The following is a 15857-nucleotide window of genomic DNA, read 5'->3' as shown; positions in this document are numbered from 1 at the left end:
CGACCATATACAGTAAGACCAATAAATGTTAAATGAAAATCAAATGTTACATTCAAATTAAGTAAAAGATGCACAAAATCCTGTAATGTAGCTCCATCACAAATCAACACTGATTTAAGGGCAACATCTCCCCTTTTCCAGAGTTCAAAAAGGCACTGCATTTAAATAATTTGTGCTAATCAACCACGCTCTGACCTCACAGACAGACACAATGATTTGAGGAACTAATCAGCAAAAAGCTTAATGACAAGATGGTTAAAGTGCTGCACTGAATTACACCTGTGCAGAAACATGTATTGTGGATGGATATCGTATAAAAATGATTCTGATAATATTCTTTATTTAAAATAAGATAAACATTTGTTATTAATAGTACAAAAACATAAGACACATTAGAAAATACAAGATGACGACATTGATGCCAAAAGAGCCATTTTGTGGGACAGAGGTGTATATTGCAAAGAAATAACTGGGCTGGTCAAAAATAGATAATCTATCCTATGCTCCAGTTTCAGTTACATCTAATCACCAGCATTTGCCGATAAATAAGGCACTGTGTGGCAAGGATATTGATAGTGTTAAAATGGGCAACTGTGGTTCAACCGTTCACATTTTAAATGTACATATACTTTTCATCTTAAAATAATCACTTTAAGATATTTGAAGAAACATCAAAGTGTATAACAAATGAACATATTCATGCTCACATTGAACACAAAAAACAAACAGACTAAAATGAAGTGATTAAAGAAATTAGAATGTATTTTCTGCCATTCTCACATAGATCAGCTTTATGAGCTGCTAGTATCTTTGGCCTTGAATCAGTCCATCTTTTTATATCCATCAGATTGATCAATCTTGTTTCCTGCATGCATGGGCAAGTAAGCCCCAACATACTGCTAAAAGTTCAGATTCATTAAAACAATTTGGCAAATGTCTTTAGTCATTTGGCAGATGCTTAAACTTTGGTGTTAAGATTAAAACGTAAAATAAGATCAGAAAGCATGTATATTCAGGCAGCAGCAACAAAACTCTGCATGTTTCTTCAGAATGTGAGGACAGTAGCGACATCAACAGTTCTTTCAGCCACTGCACCTCACAAGTCCCTCCGGCGAGCTCTGAAGCGCGTCTCCCACCTGCGATGTGGAGTAGTATGTGAGTAAAGTCAGCAGGGGGAGCCAATTACATCTCATGAGCAGAGTGGTCTGAGAGGCCATTAGTGTGCACCGCTCCTGTGTTGTTCTCATTCAGTCGACGTACACGGTACATCTCGTAATGGATGGTACTGGTGATGTCCTTTATGTTCTGCATATGGGTCCTTAAGATGAACAAACACAGCTTTATTAGTAAAGGTACTCAAACATTTTAATTTGAATATGTGCAGGAAAACAAAAAACATGGTTGACCTGATGAGAAGATCTCTTAAATAGGCGAATTCACAATGGGCAATGTTCTCCACTGATGGAGAGAAACACATCACACAAATTAAGGAGGGAATGCAAACAACCAATAGTGTAATGCACAAAAAAACTCTACGGACTATCCAGTAGGTGGTGCCAGACCGACTCCAAAAACTAACTTGTACATAAATGTGTCACATCAAAAGGATATGAAGCCTTCTATACACATTTAAATCTATGGGCCTTGTGTTAATAAAGGTTTTACAGTGTCATTAATCTGAAATGTTTTAAGGAGTCTCTTTTTACATGCATTTGTTTAATTGACATTATCCTGTGACACATTCAACAATGTTATCCCTAATTAAGAAAAATCTCTGAATGCTGACATGTTGCCTGTGTCTATAGAACATAATATATAACACTGTAAAGACTGTACATTTATCATACAACACAACCCTTTGAGCGACCCTTTACCTTCAATTGTTCCCCACTTGGTTTTTCTGCCCAAGAGCCTTCTGCCATTAACCTGGTACTCCTGATCACTGCCCACCACAGCGAATGGTATCATCTCCTGTACCAGAAGAAGTTTTGTTCTTTAAATAAAATCTTGTACTAATAGGCACAAGCCACAATTTAAATAAGAATATTTTAGGGCTCTGTGGTATGGATGAGAAAGTATCATTGAGCCACACTCACTCTGATCTTTTCATTTATCATTCTGTCCTCCTGGTCCTCATCAAACTCTTTTTGGGGGTAAACATCAATACCATTGGCTCGTAGGTCTTCCCTGATCTATTACATAGATTTAAACAGCAACTTTTTACAATTGAACAGTAGTGAAAAAGGATAAATACTAGGAAGGGGTTTTGAACCTTTTGTTTGAAGAAGTCCCTCTCCTCCAAGGTTAACGTATCTGCTTTGGCAATGACCGGAACAATGTTGACCACTTTACTTAGACGTCTCATAAATTCAACATCTAGAGGTCGGAGACTGAAACCAAACAATATCAGTATTACAAATTTTACCTGCAGACATTCTACCTGTGCCAAACATTTATAAAAAACATTTAAAGAGAAAATAGGATTTTCTTTTTTTTAATGAAGAGTCTTTACTATCCAAGTATTTCCATAATTTTATTGTGCAGAAAAAGAAGCCTGCATTTGTCCTCAGAGTGTCATGACAAAGACGACACGCCCAGACTCACACAGACTCAGTGTCTCTGTCCTTCCTGCCCTTCTCCCATTAGGCTTTTAAGGCAAAGTAGAGCTGTAGCAGCTGCCAACAGACTATGTGACCATGTGATATGTGCTGGATCAACACGAGTCAGTGGGGCACAGAGACACAGGCATCTTAGCAGGCTGCCATGCGAGGAACACCACAGTTAGACTGATCTGGCCCTTAAATGATGCTCTTGGATTCATGTGTGTTGACTGAACACATACTATGTCCACACATCAGATTCAACATAGGTACATGCAATAAAGCCCCTGCTAATGCATCGCTTTATAAACACCCCACCACTAAAAGTCACTATACAAGGAACTAACACGACACAAGAAGATCTATGTGTAACCAAAGATGTACCCACGGAGAAGCTTATATCAATCTTTTGGCTCTATACCATATTCATCAGCACTGACAAGTTATATTTTTTTGGCATGTGTCAAGTAAAGAGGATCTCATTCGTTTTAATGGACTAATTGTCTGCTCACCAGTGGCCAGTGGGAGGAATAAAGTATATACAGCAGTGCACCCTGGAGTCAGGGATCCTTTTCTTTCTGTTGATGTTGATTTCCTCTTGAAGGTATGCTTCATACTGGTCATTAATGAATCTCATGATGGGCTGCCAACTGGACAATAGTAAGGAAAGACGTAAGAGAAAGACACTTGAAAAAGCAGTATTTAGGTGCTGAAAAGGAGGTACCAGTTTTCATTGTTGATCTGATCTCCAAAACCTGGAGTGTCAATTACAGTAAGTTTCATTCTCACACCTTTCTCCTCGATGTCTGCAAGTACAAACATTCAACTTCAAAATCAAAGTGCACTGTGTGTTTAGCATTGTGACATTAAACTTAAGCTTTCATAAGCTTAATAAACATAAGCTTTCAGACCACACGATGCTTACCGTGACTTATGGACTTGATCTCAATAGTTTTGGGGATCTTCTCTTGGGCTGTGGCCTGCACATACTTGCGGCTGACCTTTGACTTGAACAGTGTGTTCATCAGTGTGGATTTACCCAGACCACTCTGACCTGTAAGAACAACCACATCAGATATTCAAAACAGAAAATTAAACCTGTAAAGGAAACGTAACAGTTGTTCATCTTTTGTATTTCATAAGAACTTCATAACGTACTGAAGCCCGTCTCATTGGGATATGGTTTGCAGCAGTATAAACCGTGAGCTTTTAGCAGAGACAAACAGTAGGTTTCTGCAGCACTCAAACTGACAGAAATACCAAACAGTCTCACTCTGCACAGACTTAAGCACAGACATAAAAACTGAAGCTGTTCATTTGTCAATGCTCTTTAAGCTAAAACATATGACCAGGGTTTAAGTTGAAGTTTATTTTGGCAGATAGGGTTAGGGTTAGGGCAGATAGGGTTGTGCAATTAATTAATCATATCATGATCAAAACCTCTGACACTAAAAGCCTGTGGTTTAGGTAAGGGTGGAGATTTTGAGAGAATACATATATTTTAAAAAATTATAAAAGTCTTAAAAGTATTATGTTCATGTACCTTAATATTAAAGCCCAATGCAATCACGTTGTTTGGGAACAGTGCAGTGCACAATGCCCAGGACAGGTGGGGATGTGAGTAGTTTTATATTTCATTTATTATTATTATTATTATTATTATTATTATGTTGATATTTTATATACTATAAACTAGGTAAAAGTAATATTGGTCAACCTCCAGCTATAAACTCTACTCTAATGCACCTTCAGAGCAACCAGAACAATATATTCAGCAGTAGAACACTGGCGGTTATCAAATTTCAAGTTATGACACCCTTATTACAACCCTGTAATTCTTATTTTATCATCAGTAAATTGTCATTGAATTCAATTAAAAGACGCTTTACAATGTCTCAGTCTGAGCCTAAGGCTAATAGTTTGAATTAACACTAAAACAGTTTTACAGTGGCCTATCAGTTGCAGAGGTGTGGGTGTAATTGGCTTCTGCTTAGAAGGTGAGACACTGACGAGTCTGACTGTGCAGCATCTTATTAACGCCCTTTGAAGTCTCAAAAGAAATGGTTGAAAAAAGGTTGTGGCACTCACCGACTACCATAATGTTGAGCTCAAAGCCCTGCTTCATGGCCTTCCTCCTCATCTGCTCCAAAATGGCATCAATTCCCACATAACTGAAATCCACCACTGAGCTGGGCTTCTCCCCATACACAGGGCCCACTGTGGGGGCCACCTCAGGGTGCACCGGCTCAGACATGGTGCTGCTGTAGCTGGGCGTCACCTCCAGCCCTACAGGGACAGAGAGGGTGTAGGGTGAGTAACGTTAATTTATTTAACAAACACATAAACACATTATTATTGGCTAAAATGTATTCCACTGTCTTAAAGATGACAATATGCTTTTGTGGTCTGATTATAATAGCAGACATGCCACATTTTGACTATTATTTGGTCAAAATGCTGTTTTGGCATGCTTGTGTCAAAATGGCTCTACAACATTGTTGAATCCAAAGTGCATCGCTGTGTAGGAAAACAAACAACTGCCCACCAGTACCTCTTGGGCACACTTAACGCTCCAATGACTTCTGTTAACCTGTCTTTCAAATTTAGTGCACATCTCCCCAAACTCCATCTTTTTTTCTGACCATTTAAGGTAAAGTAAAATAAAAGTGAAAAAAAACATGTGGCTGAGGCATAAAATCCCCAAAGCTACTGTGAATAATAACAATACATAAAATAGTAAAGTACTGTATTTCCTCTTGCAATAAAAAACAACCAAATTAACTTTGTTCATTCTTGAAACACTCCCAAGTTCAGAAACAGGAGATTGGAACAATCCCAGCAGCACAGATTTGACTCTACTTTAAATGTAAAGTATATCATATTACAGGTTCACACTTGGCCGGTGCTTATCACTAGTTTGTTATACAAGTGATTAGCCGGGCTCTTTTAGTGAGAATGCCTCAGGTTGTGTTGTAGGTTGTTAAACACATTTCACTGCGAGTTAGATTTGCAAAGTGTTTTGTTTAACAAAGTTTTAAACAAATGTAGAACCCTTGTCTTGAGTCTGTGTCTGTACAGTGTAACTTGTGTAACTTGCTGTGCTCCCCTTGTGTAGGCCTTCCCTGCTCCCCTCTGCACCATAACTGTCCTCTGACTGAAAAAAGACTGAGTGCTTGGGCTGAAACTTGACCCTCTCCCAGCAACACTGTATCACTCACAGCCTCAGACACAATGGTGACCGCACACACCTGTGGCTTTTTACACAAACATACTGGAAGACTGATCCAAGTTCCTGGAATTTCACTGCTATTTATTTAAGGATCCCCACTATTATTTACCAGATAAAAGCTTTTATGGTTAAAACATGGGAGCTTTTGACAGCAGCAGTCAGTTTGAACCCTATTGTAAAATATTGCACTAAGCAAAGTAAAACTCTAACCCCACCTTGAATTGATTAACAGAAAACATTCAGCACACTGTAAATGTTTTGATTAGTGTAAAGTCCAATTGTGTCATGGAGACCCTGCTCTACCCTGGCCTTCTTCACCACTTCCTCTTCCAGTTCCAGCAGCAGCAGCAGCGGCGGCAGCGGCAACAGCAACTCATTATAAACAGAGTATGTAACATACATAGAAACTTGTTCGAACCAAAAAAGCTGAGCCATGTTTCAACAGTAAGCAGGCAAACTCTCAGAATGCATCATGAATTATTTTTTAAGGTCATAGTTACACAAAGAAAAGCAATTGCATAAGATATCTGGAATTTTACCTTGCCCAAATGACTATATCCCCACACATCTTGGCGAGAGACCCATTAAATTTACAACAGACAAACATGTTATTAAAGCTCAAAACACAGTGACTTGTCGACAGACGCAAACAGAACATAAAATGAATGCTGCTTTTTCTTAGCCTTGGGAACTGTAAGACCTCTTAAGTGAAAATAACGCTACAATGCAAATTTAATGCAGAGAATAAGGTGCTTTTATCAAAATGGTGCCGCTGTTGTAAAACCGTGATATTTCATAAGTTAATGTATTGTGAAGCATACGATCCATTCATCACACATGCATGCCTAATGGTTTATTGAAGTATTGAAGTTTATTGAAATCTAATCAATTCTAGTGCTTATAACTTTACGGTTCTGTCTGTGATGAATCTATTCCAACAATAATGTCAATTTATTTCCCCAGAGATAAACCCTTGGCCATTAAAAATATGTCATTTTTTATGAAAATCCAACATTTTGAAATGGAAACGGGGAATGACTCACTCGACCCACACACATTCTGTTTTCAATTAAAGGCAAAGCTTGTTCTACTCAAGTTGCCATTGTTTGGTCCTGCAGATTTATATTCAACTATGAGTAAGAGAAACAGGCAAAGCACAGCACGGACCATTTGTTTGGTGAAAAGTAAACTAGTAGACCAGGCCACCAGGCTACAACTGTTCACTGTTGATCTTGACAATGTGGTGCGTAGGTCATAGGTCAGGTTCCCAGTTTAGGTTAGAAAGAAAAGACGGGAAAAGCCAGAACAGTTTCAGAGATCCATGTCAAACTCACATCAGCTCACCAATCTGCCCAGTTTATAGCTTTGCTTTGGTCCCAAATCATTTTACGGGCCTACTCAGAAAAGATCTGTGTCTTTGTCATTTATTTACGTTCCCACACTAGAGAGAAGAGTCCTGCCAAAGAGCATCATCTTACATCGTTTTGATGTCTATCCAGATGTTGCTACAAAATAGAAAACTTGTTCAAGCAAAGATCGCAAACAGTTTTGTTGCTAGTGTCTTTAAAATCAAGCAAATTAAATTGGAAAACCAAAGTGCATTTAGTCAATTGCGTGAAATTAAGTTAAAATCGTTGTGGTTTGTAGCAGATGGTGGGAAGCATAAGCCCGCTTTCCCACCCTGGGACAGTGAATCCCTTATAAAGGGGGAAATTGGAGTGGTGGCAGTACAAACATGCTCTGTTGTGTTATTAAAGCCACTGTGTTTGAGCAACAAGGCCCACTTCCCAGAGTCCAGAGCAATATGTCCTTTGACCTTTTGCAGGACCGTACTTGCTCATCTCATCAATAAAAACAACTTGATCCTGGTTGTCCTATTTTTTTGTTGGTCAGCTCAAAATGTCTGTAAAGTGCAGTAATGACAGCAGAGTGGTAATGATGCAGTCACCAAAGGAATGCACTTAAGTCCGAGTTACTCTGGAGCACAAAACAAGATCGTCTTTCTAGAGATTGAACCGTTGCTTATATTAAACCTTAAACAGCTTCTCTAAAGTAAAGTCTTACAAATTTTAAATTGTTCTATTTTGAATAACAGGTCAGTCTTCATATTCCACTCTTATAAAACAATGTGAAAATAGTTTGTCAAATGAAATATGTGCATGTTTCCTAATGTTTGTTAGTATGCACGGATCTGGTTCAACCAAAAAAGTATCTCAACTGAAAACATCACACAACAACTAACGGGTTTTGAGCATCCTTCCACAACGTTCAAGGGATTAAATTGCATTCATAGCATATTTTCCTTATCAAACTGTGCCACAGTCCGGATGCACAAATGCCACACATGATATAGGAGGTAGTGATGACCTTTTCAGTGTCCCATGAAGCAGTGCAAAAAGCCTGCTGCCTGTTCTCTCTCTCCAAAAGCTCAGGGGCCAAACAGAGGCTCTTTCAACAGAGCACTGTGTCAGTGTGAGCAGGACCAGAGCCCACTCAGGCCTTAGGTGAAGACTCCAGCACATTATTGTCGTCATGATACTGATACTGAAATGTCAAACTTTTGATACTAAGGAAGATAACAGAATAAGGTACAATACTCAATCATTTATCATTGTAGTATCAAAATCAGTATTATTATTTCAGACACAAAACTGTATTTTCTGTATTTGACCATATGATCTTATACTAGGTTTGCTCAAACTCAAGATACTTCTAAAGCTGGTCACATTTTATAAATAAGCAGGGCAGGAAAGAGGTAAACACTATCAAAGGGGTGAACACAGGGATTGGTATGTAACACTAAGTCTGCACTCTAAAGTGTTTTGGCATTAAATTCAGATTTTACAGGACAAATGGTAAGTTAAATGTAGTAACTGTAAATTGTACATGACACTTTTATCAGAACTACATTTATATTGTTGAGTAGACTCATTTTCTGCATTTTATCCATGTTTAGCCATATATTTTTTCTTGAAATATTTAGTTAGCTGTACACACCTGTTGTAAGTCAATTTTGCTGATTCTTCAAAAGGTAATGACAAATGAAAAGCAAAATGAAAGACTTGATCACAGTACCCTTTGAAGGCCTGTCATGATTATTACTATATCGACTTATCCATCAGTATGTGAGAGCTGGAATATACTGAACTTCAAAATATGTCAGGCCTAACCCTTTGTCTGCTACATGCCATCATATACAATTGTAGACAAGACATAAAACAAATGACTTTACAGTGGTACTGCTTGTTCACCCAGAGTCATACAGCCTGGATGGCAGAGAGAAAGAAAAGGTAAACTTCACCTAAAGAAGTGAAATAAAGACAGCTAAGGACAATCTGTTTTTGCAGGACACCTGAATCAGCTGTAAGAGGGAAAGGTATAGATATAAATCACGGCAAGTCCTTACAACTACAGGTCCTCCATCAGGTGCATGTTCACATTACAGAGATACTATAACAACAGACATGATTCTGGCCCGTCCTGCAAACAAACATTTCCTTTCACTTGTTTTTCTGTCAAAGAAAACCAAAACTCACCGCGAGTGTGTGTGAGCCGTCCCGCTGTAGAGTCAATCCAGAGAGGCCAAGCTCTGCTGTGGCTCTGAAGCCCCCTGTCGGCCCCTCCCACACTATCAGGTCATGTGACACCAAAGTGTGTGTGTGTTTTTTTTTTTTGTATACGCCCACTTCCAAATATGCCTTTTCAAGATGGACCACAAAATGTCAGCACAAGAGCAGAACAATAGCTTTCATTTCTGGTGAATGCTGTAGATCCATGGGGCGGTAGTTTACAGACAGTGTAGTGACTCAGCTGTGTAGTCACATCCTTATCATTTAAAAAAACCCTCTGCACTATGGAATTTTCACTATTATGATGACAATAGCCCCATGGTCTTATTTGACTTTTCTATATGTGATTAAACCATTAAAAAGGTTATACGGTGGATGTTTTTTATGTTTTAAAGTCCATTACTTTAGGAGAGTACTATGGTTATGGGCCCAGTATAGCCCATGTGTGATTACAGAGCAGAGGAAACAGCTGTGTAATTACACACCAGCGCAGAGGCAAGTGCCACCTCAGCCACATGCCGCAGACACTTAGCACAGCACCTGCATTCCTCAAAAGGAGACTTCACTTTTTGTTGTGGATGTGGACACTACATTCTGCTGCCTATAGTGTATATATCTGGACAAAATAGACTGAAGATTAAACACCCATACTCTGACACTGTAACATTATAGGTACATGTAAGACTAGGGCTGAAATAAGTTTATCAAATAATTATTTTCTAAACAATAAAACAAACATGCCATCTGCTAAGAGAAGAGGTTTAACGACTTAATGTAGGCCCAATTATTACCTTCAAATGACGCAATAAACATATACATTTACCAGTGCTTTTTAATTAAATTATTGTTTTTTTAATATTTAGACCTGTTGTAAATATATTCTAAAATGTTCAGGTGGTATCTCTTTAGCTTCATCTCGGTAAAATCTTGTAAAACCTCAATATTCATGCACTGCACCTAAATCTCACAGCTTCATCTGTGACAAAAATGATAGTTGCTAAGACTAAAATTTTGATTGCAAAAATACCAACCAGTGAAGGTGCCTTTGAATTATATCTGCCCAAGTGCAAGTATGTTAGCACCACCTACTGGTAGAAGACTTAGATACCCTGTGAACTAAAACCATAAAAATCACAAATCTAATTACAAACACAACACTGGCTAAAACAAAAATCATTAGTTATTTTTCCAAATTGATAAGCCCCAGTGAACAATTGTATTTTTTTATTTGCACAAGCAATACTTTAAGATTCTATTTTAATTTTGATCTGAGTTTTGATTTCCCAGGAAATTGCAACCGAAACAAAACACAGACATCAGTCCTCAGACACAAAGCACATACTCCTGCCGCGCCCAGTTAGTCAGGTGAGTTTTAATTATTTGTTGTACTTTCTCTGCAAATGAATCACACTCCAAAATTAAATCTAATGTTGTGTTGATTACAAGGACAATGCACTATACCAAACTAGTCAAAGATAATTTAGACTTGATCTTGACGCAAACAATGTGAGGATAAAGGCAGAGAAAATAAGAGTTTGCTTCCTCATATATTGCATTCTGTTTTAAAATGCTTATATTTTAGAGTGTGCAGGGTCAACGGTTCCAAAGGTCCCCTTCTTTAGAGCAATTAACTTTCTTAATGCCAATTAATAAAGTGTATTAAAGGATTTAAAATGATACTGTTGGTTCATTATTGTAAAGAGAAACATTATGATGTTATGATCAGTCTATACTATACTAACTATTAAAACTATGAATAATTTTGAAATCTATAATTTGCTTCCATGTAAGGCAAGGCAAGGCAAGTTTATTTGTATAGCACAATTCGTACACAAGGTAATTCAAAGTGCTTTACAGAATAAGAAAGACATTAAAATCACACAAATCAAACATAAATAATCACAAATAATCATCATAAAATCAACATTAAAAGAGAAGAGTGCAGAATAAAGACCTTTCAGTCATATGCACAGCTAAACAGAACTGTTTAGCTGTACACCATGAAGGATTTTCATTGCTTTATATAAATGTTTCATGAAATTCAGACTTTTTGGAAAAAAAAAATTATATATATATATATATATATATATATATATATATATATATATATATATATATATATATATATATATATATATATATATATATATATATATACACATAATATAAATAAGATATTTACTTATGTCATTGCCAAGACCAACAAAATGTGCATTTTGTAAAGTACTTGATTTGCTTTTCACTACAGGAAAATGAAACCGTCCCATGGAGTCATAATCCTGTGTGTACTGGCTACAGTCACACTGATCTGTGAATCAGCTCATCAGAAGCTCAACTCAGTCTCAAGTGTGCCCAAACACAGCCTCCTGCTGCTGCACTGGTTTGCAAATCAAATTGACTTTGATCAGTATGGTCGTGTTACACTGACCTTTAATCCAAACACTGATTTTGGTTCTCATCCCTATGCCAACTATGAAGGCTTGCTATACCCATCACCAACGGGATACCAGTACTACACAGTGGGCAATCTTAACCTCAGCTTTCCAGTTCATGTCCGTAATCCCCCAGCCAGGGAGTATGATGGGAGAAACCAGGTCCGCATTATATTCAGTGCTGAGAGGCGCAACAACAGGATCCGTAGTGTGTTTCTCACACAGCATGAAAGATATCCATCATCAAGCTACGACCCAAATCACACTTTCGAAATTTCAACCATTCTGCTACGGGACATCAGACGGTTTTCATGGGACACATTGGTCAGACTCCAAAGTCCAGCCTCCACTCCTACATCGTATAGAGGAAATGATAGTGTTTGTTCCACCTGTTTAATGTTCACATGTTTTATATTGTTTTTAATTGTAGCCATCATCATTATAAGCCTTCTTGCCAATGCAAAATAATGTAATCCATCTGGTCATGTATCCATATTGATAAATGGTTTGTAGATAAAAGAAACTAAATGTAACCAAAAAATGAAGTACCCGATGTACTCAAATAAATCTTTTTTCCTAATTAGTATGCAGTATGGGCTTTAAATGACAACGCTAATTACCCAATAAAAGAGCAGAGATAATAGAGCTGTTCAGTGCTTGGAGACACAGAATGTGGAAACCCTATAAGGCAGGGGTGTCCAATCCTTTCTCATTAAAGGCCACATAAAACACAGACAAAGCTGGGGGCTGACTGAGGGTCATAGACTGGTCACCAATACAGTGAATACTTCAGATCTGTGTTATTATTACAAGTTAGACTGAACCACTAGATCTTTATTTACACTTACATCCTCAGTGGGACACATTAAATATTTTATATAGGCTTGTTAAAGTAGATTTTCAGAAAAATACAGTAAAAAGTACTGTTTAAGATAATAGGCCAGTTCACCTGGAAGCTTCAGGGCCAAGAAAAAATGGTCTGAGGGCCGCATTTGACCCCCAGGCCACAGCTTGGGCATGCCTGCTAAAAAGGACTGTACCTGCTACAACCCAGGAGCTGAGTTGGAGAGGACCGCCATTTAAAACCAGCATATGCTCAGGAGCATCTTTTCTGCTATCCTCTGCCAGAGTGCTGTACATAAAAAAAAACACAAAAAAAACATGATTGCTTTTGTAAGATATTTTGTGATTGGATTCAGCTTGATTTTGAGGTCAATAAAAATAAAAGCTTCTATTTATTTATTTATTTATTTCACAACAGGAAATGTGTTGCACAACAGGAAAGTAATAAATAAACAAAAGCATAAACAGCATATATCGAGTTTCATCATAAACTAGGCAAACGTTTTTTGTCATACTTCCTGTTGGGCAAGTCCAACAGGAACTTCATTTCTTTGTAAAGGACATCTTAAACACAATTGCAGATGAACAAGATTTAGAGGTGAGAGACTTCTTTATTGCTGCAATAGCTGAGGAGTACTGGGAGTATGTAAGGGAATCAACAGGGATACTCTGAGGAGTGTACACCAAATTCACCTTGACTAGTTGTGGTTTAAAGAGACATGCTCTAGTGTAGAGGATGTATCTTTTGTTTAAAGATAATAAGTGATAGACTTGTTGATTAAGTCAAAGTAAGTAAAAAAAAAACAAACATATGGAAGTGGTGTGTGTGTGTGAGTGCGTTGGTGGTGGTTGGAGGGGCCGAATGGTGCAGATTGGCACCCTCACTTCTGTCAACCTGTCCCAAGGCAGCTGTGGCTACAATAGTATCTTACTACCACCTAGTGTTGAATGAATGATGCACTGTAAAGCACTTTGGGTGTCACAAAAAGCCCCATACAAATCCAATGATGAATTAATAGAAAATATGTCAATGCATCTTTCCTGTCACATGTATTCAGTTATGTTGTAATTATTCACAGAGAATAATACAGTGGTCAAGTGGAATCCCAATCTTCTGTCTACTCGCACTTGAGTCAGCTTTCACTACAAAACCACAGGATTCTGTGGGAGCTCTGAGATACTAAAGACTAGCCATTGCAGGAGGTGTTACACACAGGGCGAGGAGCTGATGTGTCTGGGCTTATTGCTATGCACTGTGAAACACTAAAAGTACAGGGCAAATATGAGAGCTCTCCGGTGGCAATCAGATCAAAACAATGTAAAACCTGAGGAGGGGGGTGAGAAGTTGGCAAAATCACACTCTGAATCAAATGTCTAATCTTATAGTCTGGAGTCATGGGTGGAGTGGCAATTTAATGGACAAAATGAATGGCATCAAGGAGAACCAGATGAAACATTAATGGTTCTTGTCAAGGACCACAGATACCAGAGAGCAGATGACTTATGTTAACAGACATCTATGTAGGAGCGACTGACCACTCAAAGTCCCAGGATGGTCTGCAGGACAGGAGGCAGGATACCATTGATACACATGTTAAAAAAACCTGTATTTGTCATTGGACCAGAACAGGCTCATAATGTGTTGATAGACATGTGTGCAGTTATTGTTCTTTTTCTGTTCTTCTGCTTAGAAACATAAGGTGAAGAGGTCTTCCAAAACCCCCATTCAAGCAGAGTTCAAATCTGAGGTTACGATGCAAATCTAGAGATTATGGCAAAGCAGCATAAAGCCTGTGCTCGCCTATATGTGGAGCAGGACTTCAGATGATAGAGATCTGAATTTGTACAGTCCTGGGTTTGGTTTTATAAATCTGCAGAAAATGATGATTACAATGGACACAGTTTGGAGTATTGTTCAGATATGAAAGCTGCGCCAGGGGTTCAAGCTACAACCCCAATTCCAATGAAGTTAGGACACTGTGTAAAACCTAAAAAAAATACAGAATACAATGATTTGCAAATCCTTTTCAACCTATATTGAACTGAATAAACTACAAAGGTGATGATATTTAATGTTCAAACTGATAAACCTTATTGTTTTTTGTGCCAATCCTTTTCAATTTGATGCCTGCAACACATTCCAATAAAGAATGGGAAAGTTGAGGAATGCTTAAAATCCACCTGTTTGGAACATTCCACAGGTAAACAGGTTAAGTGGAAACAGGTGAGTGTCATGATTGGGTATAAAAGGAGCATCCCCGAAGGGCTCAGTCATTCACAAGCAAGAATGGGGCGAGGTTCACCACTTTGTGAACAACTGCGTGAGCAAATAGTCCAACTAAGAACAACTTTTCTCAACGAACAACTGCAAGGAATTTAGGGATTTGATCATCTACGGTCCATAATATCATCAAAAGATTTAGAGAATCTGAAGAAATCACTGCACATAAGTGGCAAGGCCAAAAATCAACATTGAATGCCCGTGACCTTCGATCCCTCAGGTGGTACTGTGTTAAAAACAGACATGAATGTGTAGAGGATAATGCCACATGGGCTCAGGAACACCATTGTCAGTTAACACAGTTTGTCGCAACATCTCCAAGTGCAAGTTAAAACTGTACCATGCAAAGTGAAAGCCATACATCAACAACACCCAGAAAAACCGCCGGCTTTTCTGGGCCCGAGCTCACCTGAGATGGATTGACACAAAGTGGAAAAGTGTACTATAGTCTGACGAGTCCACATTTCAAATAGTTTTTGGAAATCATGGATGTCGTGTCCTGCGGGCCAAAGAGGAAAAGAACCATCCGGATTGTTATCAGCGCAAAGTTGAAAAGCATCTGTGGTGGTCTAGGGTGTGTTCGTGCTCATGTGTAACTTGCACATCTCTGAAGGCACAATTAATGCTGAAAGGTACATACAGGTTTTGGTGCAACATATGCTGCCATCCAAGCAATGTCTTTTTCAGGGACGTCCCTGCTTATTTCAGCAAGACAATGCCAAGCCACATACTGCACGTGTTACAACACTGTGGCTTGGTAGTAAAAGAGTGTGGGTACTAGACTGGCCTGCCTGCAGTCCAGACCCGTCTCCCACTGAAAATGTGTGTCACATTATGAAGCACAAAATACGACAACGGAGACCCCGGACTGCTGAGCAACTGAAGTTGTACATTCAGCAAGAA

The 15857-nt window shown here is 38.4% G+C and overlaps 1 protein-coding gene across 5 annotated transcripts in view; it reads right to left on the bottom strand.

The window, feature by feature from the left end:
- Positions 1-329: 329 nt before the first annotated feature.
- LOC117374364 (septin-9-like) overlaps positions 330-15857 on the bottom strand; it is a 46725-nt gene continuing 31197 nt past the window's right edge. For 4 of the 5 annotated variants that reach the window (XM_033970455.2, XM_033970457.2, XM_033970456.2 and 1 more), the window contains 9 exons: positions 4689-4886; positions 3526-3654; positions 3325-3406; positions 3113-3250; positions 2273-2390; positions 2097-2192; positions 1875-1971; positions 1407-1458; positions 330-1318 (listed from right to left, as the gene is read on the bottom strand). In XM_033970455.2, the coding sequence (XP_033826346.1) occupies positions 1183-1318; positions 1407-1458; positions 1875-1971; positions 2097-2192; positions 2273-2390; positions 3113-3250; positions 3325-3406; positions 3526-3654; positions 4689-4886 (1046 nt within the window). In that variant the 3' untranslated portion in view covers positions 330-1182. Of the gene's footprint in view, positions 1319-1406; positions 1459-1874; positions 1972-2096; positions 2193-2272; positions 2391-3112; positions 3251-3324; positions 3407-3525; positions 3655-4688; positions 4887-9365; positions 9426-15857 lie in introns of those variants that run through there. The other variant, XM_033970458.2, reaches the window with a different exon arrangement.

This window comes from Periophthalmus magnuspinnatus, chromosome 8, assembly GCF_009829125.3.
Source record: "Periophthalmus magnuspinnatus isolate fPerMag1 chromosome 8, fPerMag1.2.pri, whole genome shotgun sequence".
NCBI lineage: Eukaryota > Metazoa > Chordata > Actinopteri > Gobiiformes > Gobiidae > Periophthalmus > Periophthalmus magnuspinnatus.
Note: the sequence above shows the minus strand (reverse complement) of the source record. Positions and strands in the feature narration are given on the sequence as shown.